At 42.5% G+C, this 17,248-nt stretch overlaps 1 protein-coding gene across 3 annotated transcripts in view; it reads right to left on the bottom strand.

Annotated features, from left to right (window-relative positions):
- The window catches only part of TRIO (trio Rho guanine nucleotide exchange factor), a 247,541-nt gene extending 231,704 nt beyond the window's left edge, over positions 1-15,837 (bottom strand). For all 3 annotated transcript variants that reach the window (XM_021528950.2, XM_021528952.2, XM_021528953.2), the window contains exon 1: positions 15,315-15,837. In XM_021528950.2, the coding sequence (XP_021384625.2) occupies positions 15,315-15,429 (115 nt within the window). In that variant the 5' untranslated portion in view covers positions 15,430-15,837. The remainder of the gene's footprint in view (positions 1-15,314) is intronic.
- Between the last annotated feature and the right edge of the window lie 1,411 nt (positions 15,838-17,248).

Genomic DNA, 17,248 nt, shown 5'->3' with positions numbered 1-17,248 from the left:
AATTACTCACAATTCACTTTCATTCGATAGCATACATTTGCCAATGCAGGAAGTTTTGATTGAGCCTTTTTAAGCAGATAAAACTGTCAGCAAAATAACCACCATGTCCAAATAGCTTTATTTTACTATAACTGTGACATTTCTTTAATTAAAAAGTGTGATTAGTTATCTCATCCAAACACAACAAGATGACCACCTGGAGATAAAGTTCAACAAATCTCCTGAGATCAGTACAGCCTTGTACACATATCTTCTGCAGCAGACCTGGCAGATCAGAGGCTACAGCAAGGGGACCAACCACAAACATGTTTATTTGCTGGGGTCCTTGTGGAGCTAAGACTGTTGGTGACCACCTTGCTCAACTAAGCCACTCTTTCCATAGAAATGCAAGTAATACATTTAAAATGCGAGTGGTAGGAATGTGAGGAAGAGTGTAAGAAAAAAGGTAATTTTAAGGTCAAAATAGTTAACAGTGACTTTTTCCCGAGTTGTGTCATGAAGGTTGTACTTTGCATTACAAAATTAAGGAATTCTATCCAAGCTCCTTTCCACTTTCTTGCTCTTCTCTACAGGGAATAAAAAAACATTAGACCTATCTAGAGCAGGGACTATTAACAGCTTGTCTTTCTGATTTGAGCACATTATCCCTGTAAAGCAAACATCTGAGCAGTGTGGTACATAACCCACCTTCACATTCCTTTCAAGGGTCAGTTCTCTTCATGACCTCACTGCACTTCCAATCTGAAATCTTCTGCATTATATATCTATTATCTCTCTTCCATTCTTCTGCCTAGGCTTGTCCCTCTTGTGCTGTGCTTTAAAACATGAAAGGCTTCCTTTTGGCCTTGAAATTGGTGGTTGCTTCAGGGAAACAGTACATTTTCTGTCAAATGGCCTGTGAAAATTCAGGCTCCCTTGCATCTATTAATCTGCCTGTGTACATTAGTAAAACTGTTAGTTCTGTTTCAGTATAAGACCTTAAACACAAAAGAAACAGCAATTTTTGCAGTAGTGTGATGGTAGTGTGGTGGTTTCCAGTATTTCTGTAAGCAAACTGACCCTCACCCTTAATTCTGTAAGTTACTTTCTTCCTTGATTTTCTCTTTCATCCTTCATTGTCTCAGATATACTCCTGCCTGCCCCTAGCCAGCTATTGCTGCCTTCTTAAAGATTACATCTTGTACCTGTGCCAAACTTGAATCTATGTGGGCAGAACCAAGACAAGGGCAGCAGAGCTTATTCTCCAAAACTGTACTTCAACAAGCTCAGCACACACTGATGTCCCACCTCACTGGTTAGAGACTGCTTGACTGATCTCCAGAACAAGAAATTGTTTTACTCGCTTTCCCCTCCCTTTACCCCAGTATCAACAAGGCAACATAAACAGTGCGACATGAACAGATATTTACTTAAGTCCTGGCTTTATTCTCAAATTTCGGTAAAAAAAATGGATGCCTGGATAAGAAATGCACCACTTAAATATATTTAATTCATTCTTGGTTTAAATGTGACTGGTAATAATGCTGTGTGCTGTTCAATCAACCCCTAACACAGGACTTGGAAACTAATAAAATATTGACATTTCAAATAGAACTCCAACATTTTCAGATGTTTGTCACCTTTGACTTTCAACTCCACTAGGGAGATACAGAGTTATTTTGTTTCTGATAATTAGTCTCTGCCAGTCACCTTTCAATTAAGGAATTTCATTCCATTACGATATTTTACTTGACATGGAAACAGTTATTTTATATATTCAGTCAATTTCTTTTCCACAAAGCAGGAGGAATGCAGCTTGTACACAGCAACATTACAATTCTCTCATACCATGTGAAGAGGCAACCCTTTATCTCTTTTTAGGTCCTTTCTTAGAGGCTACACAACAGTTCAGAAAGCTTCTTATTAAAGCAGCAATTTTAGTCCACATAACTGACAAAATAAAGAGTGCAATAATTTAGGTCACTTATCACTATGAACTTCCAATTTAGTCCCTCAGTGCCATATATCCTGCCATTGGCATTCTGCATGTAAATCCTAACCTATTACACTGTGGTAAGCTTTCCTCACCTGAGAACACATTTTGCCTTTTCACTGTTAATTATCTATTGCGTGTGAAAGGAAAATACATCATTTGGTTCCTGTTTCCTCCTTGGTATTTGATAATTTTTACACCTTGCTTCATTTAACTCTTATTACCACGGCAGAACTAACATGATGCTCAACTAACAAAAATCAATCCCTAAGAAACTGAACACTGGAAGAGTGTATTTGGGTCTATATAAAAAAAAGAGAAATGTTAAAAAAAGAAGGAGTAAAGTATCTAATTTGTCCTCAATATTTCTAACAAAGCAGCTTAAACATCTGCCTTTTTTAATATTACACAGTGAATTAATGCATTTCTACTCCCAAAATACCTCTGATGTAACATAGTAACCACTGCCTCCAGATAAAACCAATGCCATCTACTATCATCCACTAAGGCATTTAATGAAAACTTTACATAAACTCTAAACAATGACTCATCTCAACAATGAGATAGGACCCGGTGTGATTGAAATTGCCACAAAGAGAATTCAAAAACTAGGTAATGCAGCATTAAGGCCCCCTGTGCAACCCTTATTTTCAGCGAAGCACATGTGCTGTATTTCTCAAACTCCACAGGGTTTTTCCAGAGGACCCCCTACTTATTCATGCACACATAATGGACCTCCTGCAGAGATGAACACTGATGCCTCATGATTGAGCTTATTGTCTGCTGGACCTCTGTCTTATTTATTGAAGAAAAGGAACAAAAGAAGGGATCACAGAAGCAGAGACAACAATTAAGACAGTGAGAAGCCAGTCTGGAAAAAGATGCCTATTCCTCCTCTAACATTCATCTTTCCTGTAGTTAAACAAGTCTGATTAAACTAGCAGATCTCAAATCTGAAGATTTTGTATACCACCTCTCAAGTCAGAACAGGAGCCAGAGCTCAAAGTATTAACAAAGGAGACAAGTGGGAGTGACATTCCTACCCCAAATGGTAAAAACACAAAGAAATAAATTAAGCTTAAGATACTATTTTGACTGCTTAAGACCACAAAAAATCCCTGCTCTCATTTGCTGCTCTGTCAACACGTAACAAAGCTTCAGTATATGCATAGAGGTAATCAAGCTCTGGCTTTATTGTCTTGCTTGAGCCAAGACAATTTACAGACTGCACTTCAAGTGTTCCACCTAAGTATCAAGGTACATCCATCCTTGCTTACCACACTCAAATACAAGGCTCTGCCACTTCTTTTCACTGCCTAGAGGACATACAACAGCATTATGGAGAGCAGCACCTCCTTGCTCTTTGAAGCCACTCATGTTGCCTCAGTGGACATGAACTGCAAGTCACATCCTGCTCATGAACTTGCCTACAAGCAGAAATACCACAGGTTGCACAGCCACCCAAGCTCTTGCAAAAGGGTTTTACAGCTTTAACTTTCTAACACTGGGTTAACACAGTGGAGACAGCAACACGGACAAATCCATTCCAAAAGCACATTCTAGAAAAATATGATATTTTAAACAGAGTAGTTCTCATACTTTGCTATATAACAAGATCTTCCATAAATACAAAGTTTAAATTGCCATGTTGGTATATAACCATGACAGCATGTAGTCATGTTGTTTTGCTACAAACTGCTCATTGCTTTAACAGATAAACTGCTGCTTGGAAGAAATACTATTTTTAGTAATCAAAGACTCCAAATTTTTTCCAAAACAACCTTGCAAAAAAACAAACATTTCCAGGCTCCACTGGAAAACCAAAAAAAAAAAACATAAAGCAAATAACAGCACAACTATTTATACATCTGTCAAGCAAACATTCTACAGCAAATGATATAGTAAAAAAGGAAAGGTATTGAGTAAAAAAAACTAACCCTCAGTTCTTGTGGGAGTGATGGGTGGAGAGTTACTGCTTGAAGTTAATCTTATCAATGCTACCATTTTTACTACTAATATTCTATTATATTTATTTTATTTGTAAATGGTAACATTTGTTTTTCTGACAAAGTCAATGAATTAATATATGTATTTCATCTCTCCCAATGCAAAGCTTTACAATTAGGTGTAATATTATGAAAGAATCACTTTTCACTAGCAGTTGCTAGTGCAAATGCTAAACCACAGGGATTCAACTGCACTGTCCCTGCTTCAACACACTGGAAAAGGCCATTTTTTTAGTTAGCAGTATTGTGTTGGTTGCTATCAGGTCTCAAAAAAATGTACACTGTTACTCAAGGAAGAAGGAAAATTTGCTTATCTTCATTTTCATGGCACTACCACAGTCATCTATGAACAGTAATCTACAACACTCTCACATACTAACAGTTTTTCCTATATTTTTTCCCAAATTTTACACACTCAAACAAGCTTACTTTTCTTTACCTCAAGGGAAAGCTGATAGCTTCTAACTTTGATTTGTGTCAAGGCAGAGAGTGAACCGTTTTAGAAAGCCAAACATCCATTCTTAAATGTTCAGGTTATCATTCCTTTCTATTTACAAATAAGACAGGCAAATTTACTGCTTCTTGAAGAAGTTGGGAAAAAAATTACACCCCCTCAGAGACAATGGTTCTAATTGCTACTGGTTTAAAACTTCTGTTCGGTAGAGTCAGGAGATACTATTTCCACTCAGAAGTTCTTCAAAACAAACAAGAAAACCCCAACACAACCCACAATCCACTTTTCCAGGGAGTTAAACTACGCTGTACCAATAATCGTCAAGAGAGAATCAGACTTCTCAGTGCTGTCTATTCAAAGCACTGCAAAGTAATCCCACAAAGTCTGGCACAAGTTTTCCTCTGAAGCTGTCTACTATAAAATTGAATGCAAGAAAAAGCAGCAATATCCGAAAGGGTTTATAACACTCAGTTATGTAAGTCACAAAGGTTCAAATTTAATTTATATTTAGTTCATAAATTCCCACCCAGAGTTCAACTCAGTAAACTGATCTATTTTTAGCTTTTGACTCTTTTGGACATTTCCTTCCTTCATCTGTGTAAATGCGTCAGAGCTTCTAAAATGTTTCCCTTTGGCTAGGGTAGGATGCATCTGATTCCAAGCTTTAAAAAAAAAAGCTAACACACACTTTGAGTGGTTATTGTTGGCAGAATTACACCCTTGTTCTGAGTTAAGCATAGGCAAATTTGACTCCAACCCCACACTGTACTAGAAAAGATATTGCTCCTTCCACACTGACGGGTTAAAGCATGTCATGGCTAAACTCTACAAGGATCACAATGATACAAACTGTACTTTATCACCTTCCATTAGCAGGCTTGACTTGACTCTCCTGCCTTAGTAATTCAACAGACAAACAGTAGAATTTTCCCAAACAGGGACAGAAATGAAGTTCAATTTTTTAACTTTCTGTTCAGCTGCCAAGGCAAGAAATTCAGTCAAGTACAATTCCTTGTTTTTCTTCCGAAGACAGCCTTTCACTACCTGTGGAGAAACTGGTATCTTAGTTTTTATTTATTTATTCATTTAATATAAAGCATTAACAAGCCAGTGTGCTGGTTCTGGCCTGGAGGGGACATGATTAGGACCCAGAGTACCACTTCATGTCATTTTCTGGGAACAAGGGGAAGGGCTCACTCCCATGTCAGGGCAGCATGGCAGAGGGAGCAGTCAGAGAATTCCACAAGGACAATGTTCCACAAGGGATAAGCAATAACATTTCTTTTCTTGTACACTCTGTCATTTGTATAATTACTGTATGTTTTCTTATCTCATTAGTGTTTCCAGTAAATCGCTTTTATCTTGACACAATCTTTACCTTTTGTGCCTCCAATTCTTCTCTTCATCCTGCCACAAGGAATACAGAGTGGGAGTGAGCAAGTGGAGTGAGGGAACACCATTCCTAAACCATGACAGCCAACCAACAACTTATCATTAGATAAGTCATTATCATTTTTCCATCTGAAAAGGTGCAATTGTCCTAATAAATTTTAGTTTGGCTTGCCTCTGTTGTCCTTACAGAAGCCCAGCTCACATAATACCCTGTGAGTTAAGCAATGCACAGCATTGATTTCTTCTTTGAACTTTGCAAACTACTGCAAATGCAAGCCTAGCAACTATCTTTTAAGTGCAGAAAACAAGGACTTAAGGCACAGGAAATGTGATGTGTAAAGACCATAAGCTACTGCTGTAGCTGTTCCATTTCCATTCTTTCCTATGCACAGTATCAATCAAAATTAAGTCACTGATTAACATTAATAAAGCAAATAAATAAAGACAGGGAAAAAAGCTTTGAGAGTAACACCTTGTTAAAAAAAAATAAATAACAACAATGGCTATTCAGTTTCTTTAGCAGGGAAACCAGAACCTATTTTATTATTCTATAGTAAAAGACAGAAAGAGGACTCTAAGGATGGGGTTTGGCATTTTCTTAAGTCTGATGTTCAACGTACTATGTGCCATCAACTTTTGCGCAGAACAGGACAATCCAGGCAATTTATATTTCAATTCACCTTGATTTGCTTTCTACATTTTTTTTCTGTGCTTTCAGCTGCATATATCTGGAATTCAAGGAATAGGAGAACTACAAAGGGCAAAGACACTTCAACCTTGGCCTAAAGTTTTTAGAAGAAGGTGGAGTATTTTTATGATCTCCAAAAACTATCATCTTTGCACTTAATGATGCTTAACCCAACATACCCAAAAGTCAGTGGCATAATAAACACTTGGAAATTGAAGAACCTACTACCTTAAGGCCAGTAGAAAATTATATCCACCAACACTGTACAGCCAAGACTACATAATGGATATGGTGAAGTCTACTGTGTAGCACAGGAGGTTAGCCAAGTAATATTGTTATTTAAACACTCCATTTAGTCTAATTCACTTTTTGGGATGTCCCTGATGTATCCTCCCTTTATTACCTAGGACACACTTTAAGAAATGTCACCTGATTTCTTCCCAACATTTTACATCTGTTTCGGCTCTTAAAACAAGCAATCCCCAAGACTTCAAACATTTCTACTTACATTAAATTTCACCAATAACATTTTTCATTGTTTAGTTGCCTCAAAATTATTAACCAACTCTGTGACCATCACAAACTTTCGTGAATAGCCTTTGACCAAATGCCTTGATAAGTATGTCATAAGGCTGAAGGTTTCCACAAAATTACCCAAAAAAATGCAGAAATTCTGTATAAAGCCTAAAAGTTTTGCATTCCAAACTACTCTTTTACGCAATAAGTTAGGTACAGACTAGACAAAAGTAAGTAGGTATTTACTTGATAGGTCCCTGTGAGCCCTGGTATATTTCCCTGTTAATTTTTAGCACTTAGGAAATCTCACTTCACTATAACCCTGGATCCTCAGACTCTAATTGCTAAACAGTCACATACAAATCTAACCACAAAAATCACTACTGGTTGTTTACACAGTCTGCAGACACCTCAGGAATAACTATTACTGCTCATACACGCACTAAGACTACAAGAAAACATGAGTAATTAAGCTTTGAGTATTTTCACAGATGACTAGAACACATTGGGATTACTCACAATAGCCCTGTTCAGTGCCTGCTGCCCAGAATACTTTCTCCAACTTTTTAACAAAGAGATTTGTCATGCAAACTCAAGTTTTTGAAGCCACATGGAATATTTAGTTTGACATGCACACATGTATCCTCATGCACACTAGTAAAACAAACCTTCCTGAATCTCAGATTCATGTCAGACTATTACACATGCCAATAACATCATCCTGACTCTTGCACAGATTTGCAGGAATTATCCAAGCATACTATACTACACCTATAGTATAAAACATAAAGCAAACCCCTGACAGAGTTTTAATGCTGGAAGTCCACACTTTTCTCCCTGTACTTGCCATCTTTCTTCCTCAACATCTTGGGCCCTGAGAAACAAACAAACAAACAAAAAAAAATCTCATCTCCCTGTAAAGATTGCTTTCTCTTCACACCATCATTATAAAACACTAATACCTACTTCAGTTCTTTGGTAAGGTCCAGATTACAAAACATCATATTCAGAAGTACCAGGAAAAGACATAGCTCAGCACTGCTCAGTAGGAAAACCTATTACATATTTGCAGTTGTGTATATTAAACAGTGCTACTGCCACTTATGCAAGGAGATTAACACAGGAGATTAAACAAATTTGACTAAATTATTTCAGAAGATTCCACTCAACAGCCTTGAAAAACAACCCTATTTTTTAAACAAATGTGCTATTAGGCTATTTCAGATGACTTAGAGCAGCTACTTGGCAGAGAAACCACTGGAATGAGCTTTGTATCTTTAAAGCAGAGTCTTGTCACTCAGACTGTTTTGTGAAACTTTGTGGACACAACTCATTTATGACCCTCCTCTTTGTGTACCCATAAAACAACCTACTCTAGAGGCTGAAAATCAGATGCTTTAATGTACTGTAGTGTCTACTGCTAAAAGCACTTGAGTTGTTCCCTGTCATTTCAATTCCTCCTCCTCACTACTGGGTAAGTGATCTGTTTTCTCAAAACAGCAGTATCCTTCCTGAAGGAATATGACTCAGCTTTGCAGATCATCAGTATTACTTCACCAGTAGTCTACTTTTTGATTTTACCGCACCAAGAAAAATGTTAAGTTAAACAAAGATCCTTCTCCAAATCAGGCAAATTCTTCATAAGAATAACAAATAGACACAACCATCTTAGTCATTAAATTAAAATAGCCTGCTGTGACCTTCACGGGGTTTTTTTACCTCATAGCTTTTTTTTGTTCTAAGATTAAGTTTGATTCTTACCAATATCAAGCAGAAAAAATTGTTTCCTCTGTTCTCTTCAAACTTATCACCGACTTTCCTTCAACCACCACTGCATGTCCAAAATTTCAATGTGTCTTTATTATTTTAACACTTTTGCTGACCATTAACAGCTATTTCCATGATTTTATCTCATGATGCAGACCAAAAATCACTATGCAATTTCACCACATTAAACTGACCTACCAGTCTACATTTTTTTTGACACTAGAATTATTTAAGTTTTTATTTTCAAATGAAAAGGAGTAGAGAAACATTAATATTTTTCTCTGTGTATTTGGGTAAGGAAAGTCTTTCCAGTCTTTATTTAGATTTTATTTACTAGACAGTGATTTTACAAGCAAAAACTCTTGGAAGTCATGTGATATTTTAGGTTAAAATTCACACCTGTTTTTATTAGGTTGTTGTGGGACACATTCAACTGGAGACACATCACTTCTATAAGAAACATTTACTATCCATCTACATAGTGACTGAGCTCCACAACCGATGAAAGCCTCGGCTGTACCGAGTCTCTTCCTGCTTCTGTCAGCTCCTTTCTGAGCACATGCCAGCTCGAATGCGCTCCTTCCAAGAATGGACCTGGCTTTTCTCTAACTCCCATTTACCTTCCACTCCAAATGTGCATTTAGTTTCTCAAATGGCAGCTATGTTACCAGTAATTGCCCTCTGTCCCTTCTTAGAAATATTCCTAACTTCTGCCTCCAACTGTTTCAAACACAACCTACCCTCTAACTTGATCTATCCTTGTCTATCCACAGAGAAGCTTGGCTGTTTCACACTAAGCCAAACTGCACAACAGCTGCTGCATTTCACACTGAAGCTCCCTATCCTCATCTTCATTGTTCCAGGGAATGTCAATTCAACAATGCTATTTTTCAGCCTAACTTCTCCATTGTAACTTCATTGTTTCTGCAGTTATTTTTGCTCTATATATGCTCACCAGAAACTATCAAGTTGTGGTGTTTTTCTATGGTATTTTTCAAAATATCATTTACACACACATACACACCACCTTGCTTCAACCATCATTAAAATGGCTATTTCTGGAATTGGATCAAACCTGCACTAAAGAGCCCACTTCTTCAGCCCAGGTCAACTGGCACTAATGACACCAATACTGCTGCAACCTTCTAATTTACTAATGCAACTCAAAGCACAGAGTAACAGATTCTTGAAAAGTTTACACAACACTATGAATTTTTGTTGTGTTTATTTATTTAACACAAATGCTGTCATCACTCTAAGTCACATGAAAGAATGGACAACTTATTTCATGCTTTACATCTTCTGCATGCCCACCAATTCTTAAAACATATCTCAGCTCCTGACAGCCACAGGGCCAAGAACCAGTATATGCAGAGGACAGCAGGGAGCTGTCATGTGAGCTACCACCAGTGCTGCCTGGCAAAACTTCACTTTTGGCTTGGCTATTAGATTATTTCTGTTAGACACTCAAAACAACTCTCTAGCTGCTCCAACTGGCATGCCAAGTAAGCAACAATCACAATTCTGACCACCTTCTCTGTAAGTTGCTACTACACATCACCAGGACATAGTGCCTTCCTAAGAAGAGTCATCCATCATAACTTTATAGATGGTGTGTTCTGCTTCATTGTTTTCAGATGGAAATTTGGCTTCTTTTTCCACAATTGATGCCTACCTTGCAAGTTAGTTTGCCCATGATCTAAATGATAGTGTGTTTTTATGAGTAGTATTCTTGAAAAAAACCTGCTGCCTTTTAATATGCTTGACTTTTCTTTACCACGTAATCTTTCCCAACCCCCTCTCCTTACCTTACTATGATAGCATTTTTAATGCTGTCTACTACATGCAGTCAATTATCCCAGCCACCATCACACAGGATACTAATATAAAGCAAGCAAGGCAACAGTATATAAAGCAATATAATCAGGAAGAAATAAAACATAAGTCCTCCTTTTAAACTTGAAATAACACATTCCTAAATGCTAGCTTTTATCTTTACAGTATTAAGTTAATTTAATGAAAACTAAGCAAACAAGATCATTATTTAAAAGAAAAGAAGAAAATCAATATTTTCATGACACTTATTAGTACTTCTTCTAAGGTCTCAACTAGCAAGCGACTATCAGCGTAGATTGTTATAGGCAGACTTAGTCAAACCCAGACTGATCAAAATCTCAAGTTACTAGTACTTGCAGAAGCTTCCAAATGACCACAACCACAACACATCTCAGCATTCCTAAAATACTCCTATGTTCATTTTGGTACCTAAACACAAATATCTCAAACCAAAGTTTTAAATTCTCTTATCATTAAGCTTACATTAAGAAACACATGCACAAGCAGGATACACTAAGTGTACAACATTAGAACCAAATGATATTTAAAGCTATTCTGGCTACCAGCCTGTTCTCTATCTTCACCTTGAGAGAAGTGTAACACTGAACTCTCTACTTGGAACAACCACTTCCTCCAGACCCACCATCATCTCAGACTTACTCCTCCTGAGAAAGGACTGCTGTCACCTGTGTAGATTAGGTTTTAGATGGAAAAGCCTCCCCTTTTTTTGTTTTCCCATCTCAAGGAGTGAATTAACAATTATGTTCAGATTTGACCTGGAAAAGCCTGGACAGTTGTTCACCTTAATGACAAGACTTTTGGTGCCCCTTGTTTTTCCTTTGTTTTTCAAACACTTTTGTTTCTCCAACCGGTCCCTCCCCATTGCTCAGTATGCAAATTGTGTTCCTTCCAGGCATGTGGCAAGTGTTCACGTAAACAGGTGGTGACAATGCTAATCTCCTCAACGGCTTTGAAAGCTGTATTGTTTGTCCATATACGAATGAAGTTACTGCAGTTTGTAGGGGCCGCTCATAAAAAATGTATCTTACAGGAAGTAACTACATACATTTTCGTGTCACAAAAGAAGAATTATCAGTTGGTTGGTTTTTTTCATGAAGACTTAGCAGAGTAATTTATAAAGACCCTCCCTACACTGTCTAGCCAAGGGTTGACTGAAGTGCTTACAAGCCTTTTTCTCTGCAAACTTTTGTATTCACAGATATCTCCATCATACCAAAAGGCTAACTTTAATTACTAGAAGTTTGACCAACATCAACATTTGTCTTTTACTCGGATGAAAAAAACTTTTGTTCTTTATGCCTAAAAAACTAAATTCACAAACTTCAACTAGCAAAAATACTTTTGTTTGGAAAACACTCTTATAATAATATGATTTAAACTTAACAGACAGCCCTCATTCTTGCATCCTGAAGATGTCAGTTGAGTCCTCTTACCAAAGTATTAAGTACTCACAGCTGCAAAGATGAAGATGAAACCAACAACAACCAAACCACACCTCTGTATGTTACTGCCCTGTAAGCTATAACTTGATGGCACTCCCTCAAATTCAACTTTGCTCGTCAGCTGTTTTCACACCTTTCAGATACACAGAATTTTAGGTTGAAACTTAGAACACATTTTGAAAAGGTTTATCTTAATAACTTTTCATAAAAAATAGATCTTGTATACTTAAAACATTTACTAACACCACTCTACATTTTAGACTCTGCGCTACTGGTATTCTTTTCTTTTCAACCTCAAACAATGAGCTTTAGATACCAAATATGTAACAGAAAGTAAGCTGCCTCAATTTCTTCCAATTCCAAGAAAGGGGTTCCTCATTCACATTCAAGACACACAGTCTATGTGTTTCTACTACCACCACCTCACTTCCAGTTCAGCTGCTTTCCTCACATTTCAACTGGAAATTTATTTCCCCAACAACTCAAGAGTGAGTTTACATTTACATAACCAAAGTGAAAACTGGAAATGTGCACATGTCAAGTGATGTGAACCTAGCTGCTGTTCAATATCCTACCAAAATCTTCCAAATAATGAAACTCCATTCTTCAGGCTACTTTAATTCTACTTCAAGCTTAGTCTTACAAAAGGACAGAAGGAAAGCCAATAACCCCACTTGGCAGCTCTACTGACCAATTTAACCAACCCAAGATTAGAACTGATTGTTTAGGCAGGCTTTTTGTTGTTGTTTTTTTTTTTTTCTTTTCCCTCCTGGAAAACACTGCAATATTTTTACTCATTTTCTCTTTTAAATAACAGCTAGAGCTTTGCTAATATTCTCTGCAAGTGACAGGAAAAAAGAAACATTTGTCATTGTAAATTCTGTAAAGAGAAAAATATTTTGTCTGCTCCTAAATGCGCTAAAGTTTTTTCCTTGCTCATTGATCTCTGCGCCCTTTGTGTTCCACTGGAAAAAAAAAAAAAAAGTGCCTGTTGTTCAAACAAAGGGAAGCACCAGAGATCTCTTAATAGACCCTCTCCTTATAGAAGAGTGGATCATGCACAGAGGCAGAATTCAAAGAGCTCTTCTCAATGCCAAACACACATAGGAGATGCCAGAACATTTTCCAGTGTATGTTAGAGCCCAGGCTGGACAAGATAACCTTCACACATAAATATGGAAATGAGAATGCCAGTTGTCAAATATGATCTAAGAGTTTTTTGATAAGCATGTCCTTCTACTTTAAGATTTTCAGATGTTTCAAGACTGAGCTCAATGCAACTTCTCTGTTATCAGAAGTTATCAGCATCAGAAGTGATCACTGCACCACTTGTGAGCTTACTAGCTGTAGCATCCCTCAACCCACACATAAATGCGGAAGTTGATTATTAATACAGCTGGCAGGGTCTTCCAAAACTGCAAGATTACTACACAAGCACCCATTTGTAACTACACTAGGCAGACTACTGTGTGTAAGCCTACTGTTTTAATTTGTCATTTTGCTTTCATCGGGATTTCTTCCTGGGAACGATAAAGCTCAGTCCTTTTTCCATTATAAAACCCACCAAGGCCAGCATCCTGACAAGGAGTTTCACACTCCATGGCTTGTCGTGTTAAACAGGTTGCCTCGGGAGCATCAAGCCCTCCAGAGGGGACACAGCCCCCTGTTGGACCCTCTATCCACATAAATGCAGCTTCCAGCCCTGCTTCAAGGATGCCTGCTAGAAATCACACTTCCTCCTTCACCCTCATGAAATCAAACACACCGAACGCAAGTAGCACTGATTACGCCGCTCCCCACTTCCCTCGCGGACTTTCCTTAAAAACCCAGTGAACACAGATTTTCCTACTATTATTACTACTGCCATAATTATTTTTTATACACGAAATCGGCCAACCCCCTCATCTTTCCCGCGGTGAGTCCGCATTTCCCTTGCTCGCCGCTCCTTTTTAGGCACCCAAAAAGAGCAAATGCCCAGCCCAGCCCGGCTGCTCCGCCCGGAGCGATGGCCGGGGGCTGCCCTGGGGGCGCGGAGCCGCCGGAGGAGCGGACGGAGGGGAGGAGCCGCCGCCGCTCGGGGGGAGCAGCAGGCACGGGGGGAGGCTCCGTAGCCGCCGCCGCCCAGGCTGCCGGCAGGGCTCCGTCCCCGCCGACCGGCGGTCCGTGCGGCCCGGGCAGTGCTACCTTCCCCGCCGCTATGCCCCGGGGGACAGGGTCTCGGCGGCGGGCGCAGCCGTCCTTCCCGCCCGGTTGCGTGCCGAGAGTAAACACCGAGGGAAAAGGCAGCCTCCATTTTTTTTCATCCCGGCAGCCTGTCAACAGGCTCCCACCCTTCCCCTCCCGATCCTCCGCGCCGAGCCCGGCTTCCCAGCCCGACAGCGCCCGAGAGCCGCTGCCTCCCCGCCTCAGCCGAGGGAGCGACACCCCTTAACACGAGCTTCGCTTTTTGTCTGCCTCTTTTGGTTCTCCTTAGAACATCCACTTTCCGTGCCGCTTCTCCCATCCCTGCCCTGCGCCGCCACCCAGCAGCACACCACCGGAGGAGCGCTGCCTTTTATAGCGGTGTCATCCTTGCTTGCTCGCCGGCCTCCCCGGGGGGTCCGGCTGGCACAACCGGCTCCCCGCAGCCCTGCGGCCCCGCGCACCCTTTCCGCCCCTCCGACACCATGGACTTCCCGGATCGGAGCAGCTCCTCTACCCGCCTCCCGCCCCGCAACCCCCAGCGGGACATTTTCGGGGGACTCGGGTCCCTGGCGCTGGGTGGTGCCGCCCGGCCCCGGTGACGCGCCCGCTACCGGGCCGGCACGGGAGGCAGAATCGCACCTGTCACCGGCGACACCGCCCCGGGGCGGCAGCAGCCCCGCACCCTCCCGGCCGGGCCGCACCGCCGCCGCCTCCGTTTTCACGCCCCGGTTCCGCCGGCGAGGGTGGCATCCCGCCCGCAAGTTGCTGTACCTAAGCCCCACTGTCCTCGGCACGGGACGGGGGGTGCTCGGCTCTCTTCCCTGCGTCCTCCCCAAGGAACAGACGGGCAGTGCCGAGGCGGCCCCGGCGGCGAGAAGCAGACGAGCCTTCCCCGAGGCCACCTGACAAAGCCGGCTGCCCTGTCCTCCTTTCCCGGCTCCGGGGGAAAGACGTCGCCTCCCCAGGGCCACCTTTCGCCTCTACTTCCAGCCGCTGGCCCTACTTCCCTGTTCCCCCAGGACAGGACCGCACTCACCGGATCGGAAGAACGCCGCGATGTCCGCTGAGTCCTTGGCCGCCTCCTCGGCCCCTTCCCCCGCGCCGCTGCCGGCCGTGCTGGCGGCGGAGGTGGCGGTAGCGGCACTGCTCATGGCTGCTGCTGCTGCTGCGTGTGCCGGCGGCGGTGGTTTTACCGGGCGAGACCCGCCACCGACCCCGCCGCCCCCTCCGCAGATCCCGGCTTCACCTCCGGGCGGGAGCGGCCGTCAGGGCGGCAGCCGGATCGGGCGAGCAATGCGGGGCGGCGGCGGGCGGCCGCAGCGAGCGCAGGGACATATGAAGGTATGTGCGGAATGGCAGCTCCGGGAGCGCCCACCCCCCGCAGCCACCTAGGAGGCGGCGTGTGCATGCAGGGAGTCCGGGCGGCAGCCGGAGCGCAGACAATCGCGGGAGGAGGAGGAGGAGGAGGAGGAGAAGAAGGAGGAGGAGAGCGACGACGACGACGACGGCATGGGAAGGGCCAGCGGTCCGCGCACAGAGCAGCCAGTGGGCGGAGAAAAAAAAAAAAAAAAGGAACGTTTCCAACCTTTTTTTTTTTTTCCCTTTTCTCTTTTCTTTTCTTTTTTTTTTTTTTTTTTTTTTAAAGGAGCGAGTAGTGATCCAGAGGAGCAGCACCTGCCCTAGCCACCGCGAAGCCAGAGACCGCAGCAACCGCCGTCCTCCATTTTGACTGGGTGGAGGAAGAGGGTGGGAAGGGGGAGTCGGGAAAGGAAGCGAGTCCCCGCCCGAGGAACAAGGGCGGTGGAGCAGGGAGCGGGGGGAGCTCGGGAGTCTCCGGCTGCGTCCGGCACCGGTCGGGATGGGGCGGGGCCGGGCGGCGCAGTCCGTCACGCTCCCGCCGGGCCCGCGCCCCGCGGCTGGGCCGCAGCGCCCGGGGCTGCCCGGCGGCGCCGCGGCCCGCTCGGGTTTCTGCGTTTGTCCTTCGGGTTTGGGGTCTCTTTTTGTTTGGTTGGGGTTTTTTTTTAGGTGCTTCCGGCTAACCTTCGCCCTACTGCCAGCTCGCCGGTACGCGAAGGTCGGAGTGGAAGTCCAAAAAAAAAAAAAAAAAAAAAAATTAACCAAAAGGAACCTAAGCAAATGCATTCCGTCTGGCCCGGGGCCACGGGCGAGCGGCGGGAGCGTGGGAAGCGGCGCGTGTCCCATGCTGCTGCCTGCCCTCCCTGGGCTCCCGGGGCCTCCGAGGAGCCGTCCTCGGGGAGAGACCCCCTGCCCGCGGTCGGAAGGAGCCTGGCTTACCTCTGGAAAACACAGAGAAAAAGGGATGCGTAGATTTCTTTAAAAAGGTGCCTTTAAAAGGTTTCCGTTACATTGCTGTCTGTATTGTCGATATTTTTTACTTCTGTTACCACGGGGACACGTCAAAAGATTTTATGATGTGGACCGGTTCAATTAATAGCAAATAAGCAAACAGCTCATGATAGGGAGGTTATGATGTGCCTCACCACCATCCTGCTTTTCATGTTCAGGAAGTATAAGTTCGTGTCCAGATAAGGTTGAGGAGAGGGTGTCAGAGCAGGAATCATAGCAGTTGCACAGATTGATGAATTCGAGTTACGCGTCTCAAATGCTTATGGCAAATGGTAAATCGATAGCACACTTGAAATGCAGATGTACTGCTTCAGGAATTAAACTGCGAACCTTTGGTAAGTATTAAAAGGAAGGTAAGTTCAAGAGAAATGTGGTTCATAGAATATCCTGAGTTGGAAGTGTGTTGCAAGGATCATCCTATGATCCTGCACAGGATCACCCCCCGAGAACTCCACATGTGCCTGAGAACATTGTCCAAACACTTCTTCAACTCCAGCAGGCTGTGGGTTATGAACACCTCCCTGGGGAGCCTGTTCCAGTGCCCAAACAGCCTCTGGGAGAAAAATCATTTACGAATGCCCAACCTAAACCTCCCCTGGCACA

Source organism: Lonchura striata, chromosome 1 (assembly GCF_046129695.1).
Source record: "Lonchura striata isolate bLonStr1 chromosome 1, bLonStr1.mat, whole genome shotgun sequence".
In the NCBI taxonomy this organism is placed as follows: Eukaryota; Metazoa; Chordata; class Aves; order Passeriformes; family Estrildidae; genus Lonchura; species Lonchura striata.
The sequence above is the reverse complement of the archived record's forward strand: the minus strand, read 5'-3'. Positions and strand labels throughout refer to the sequence as shown.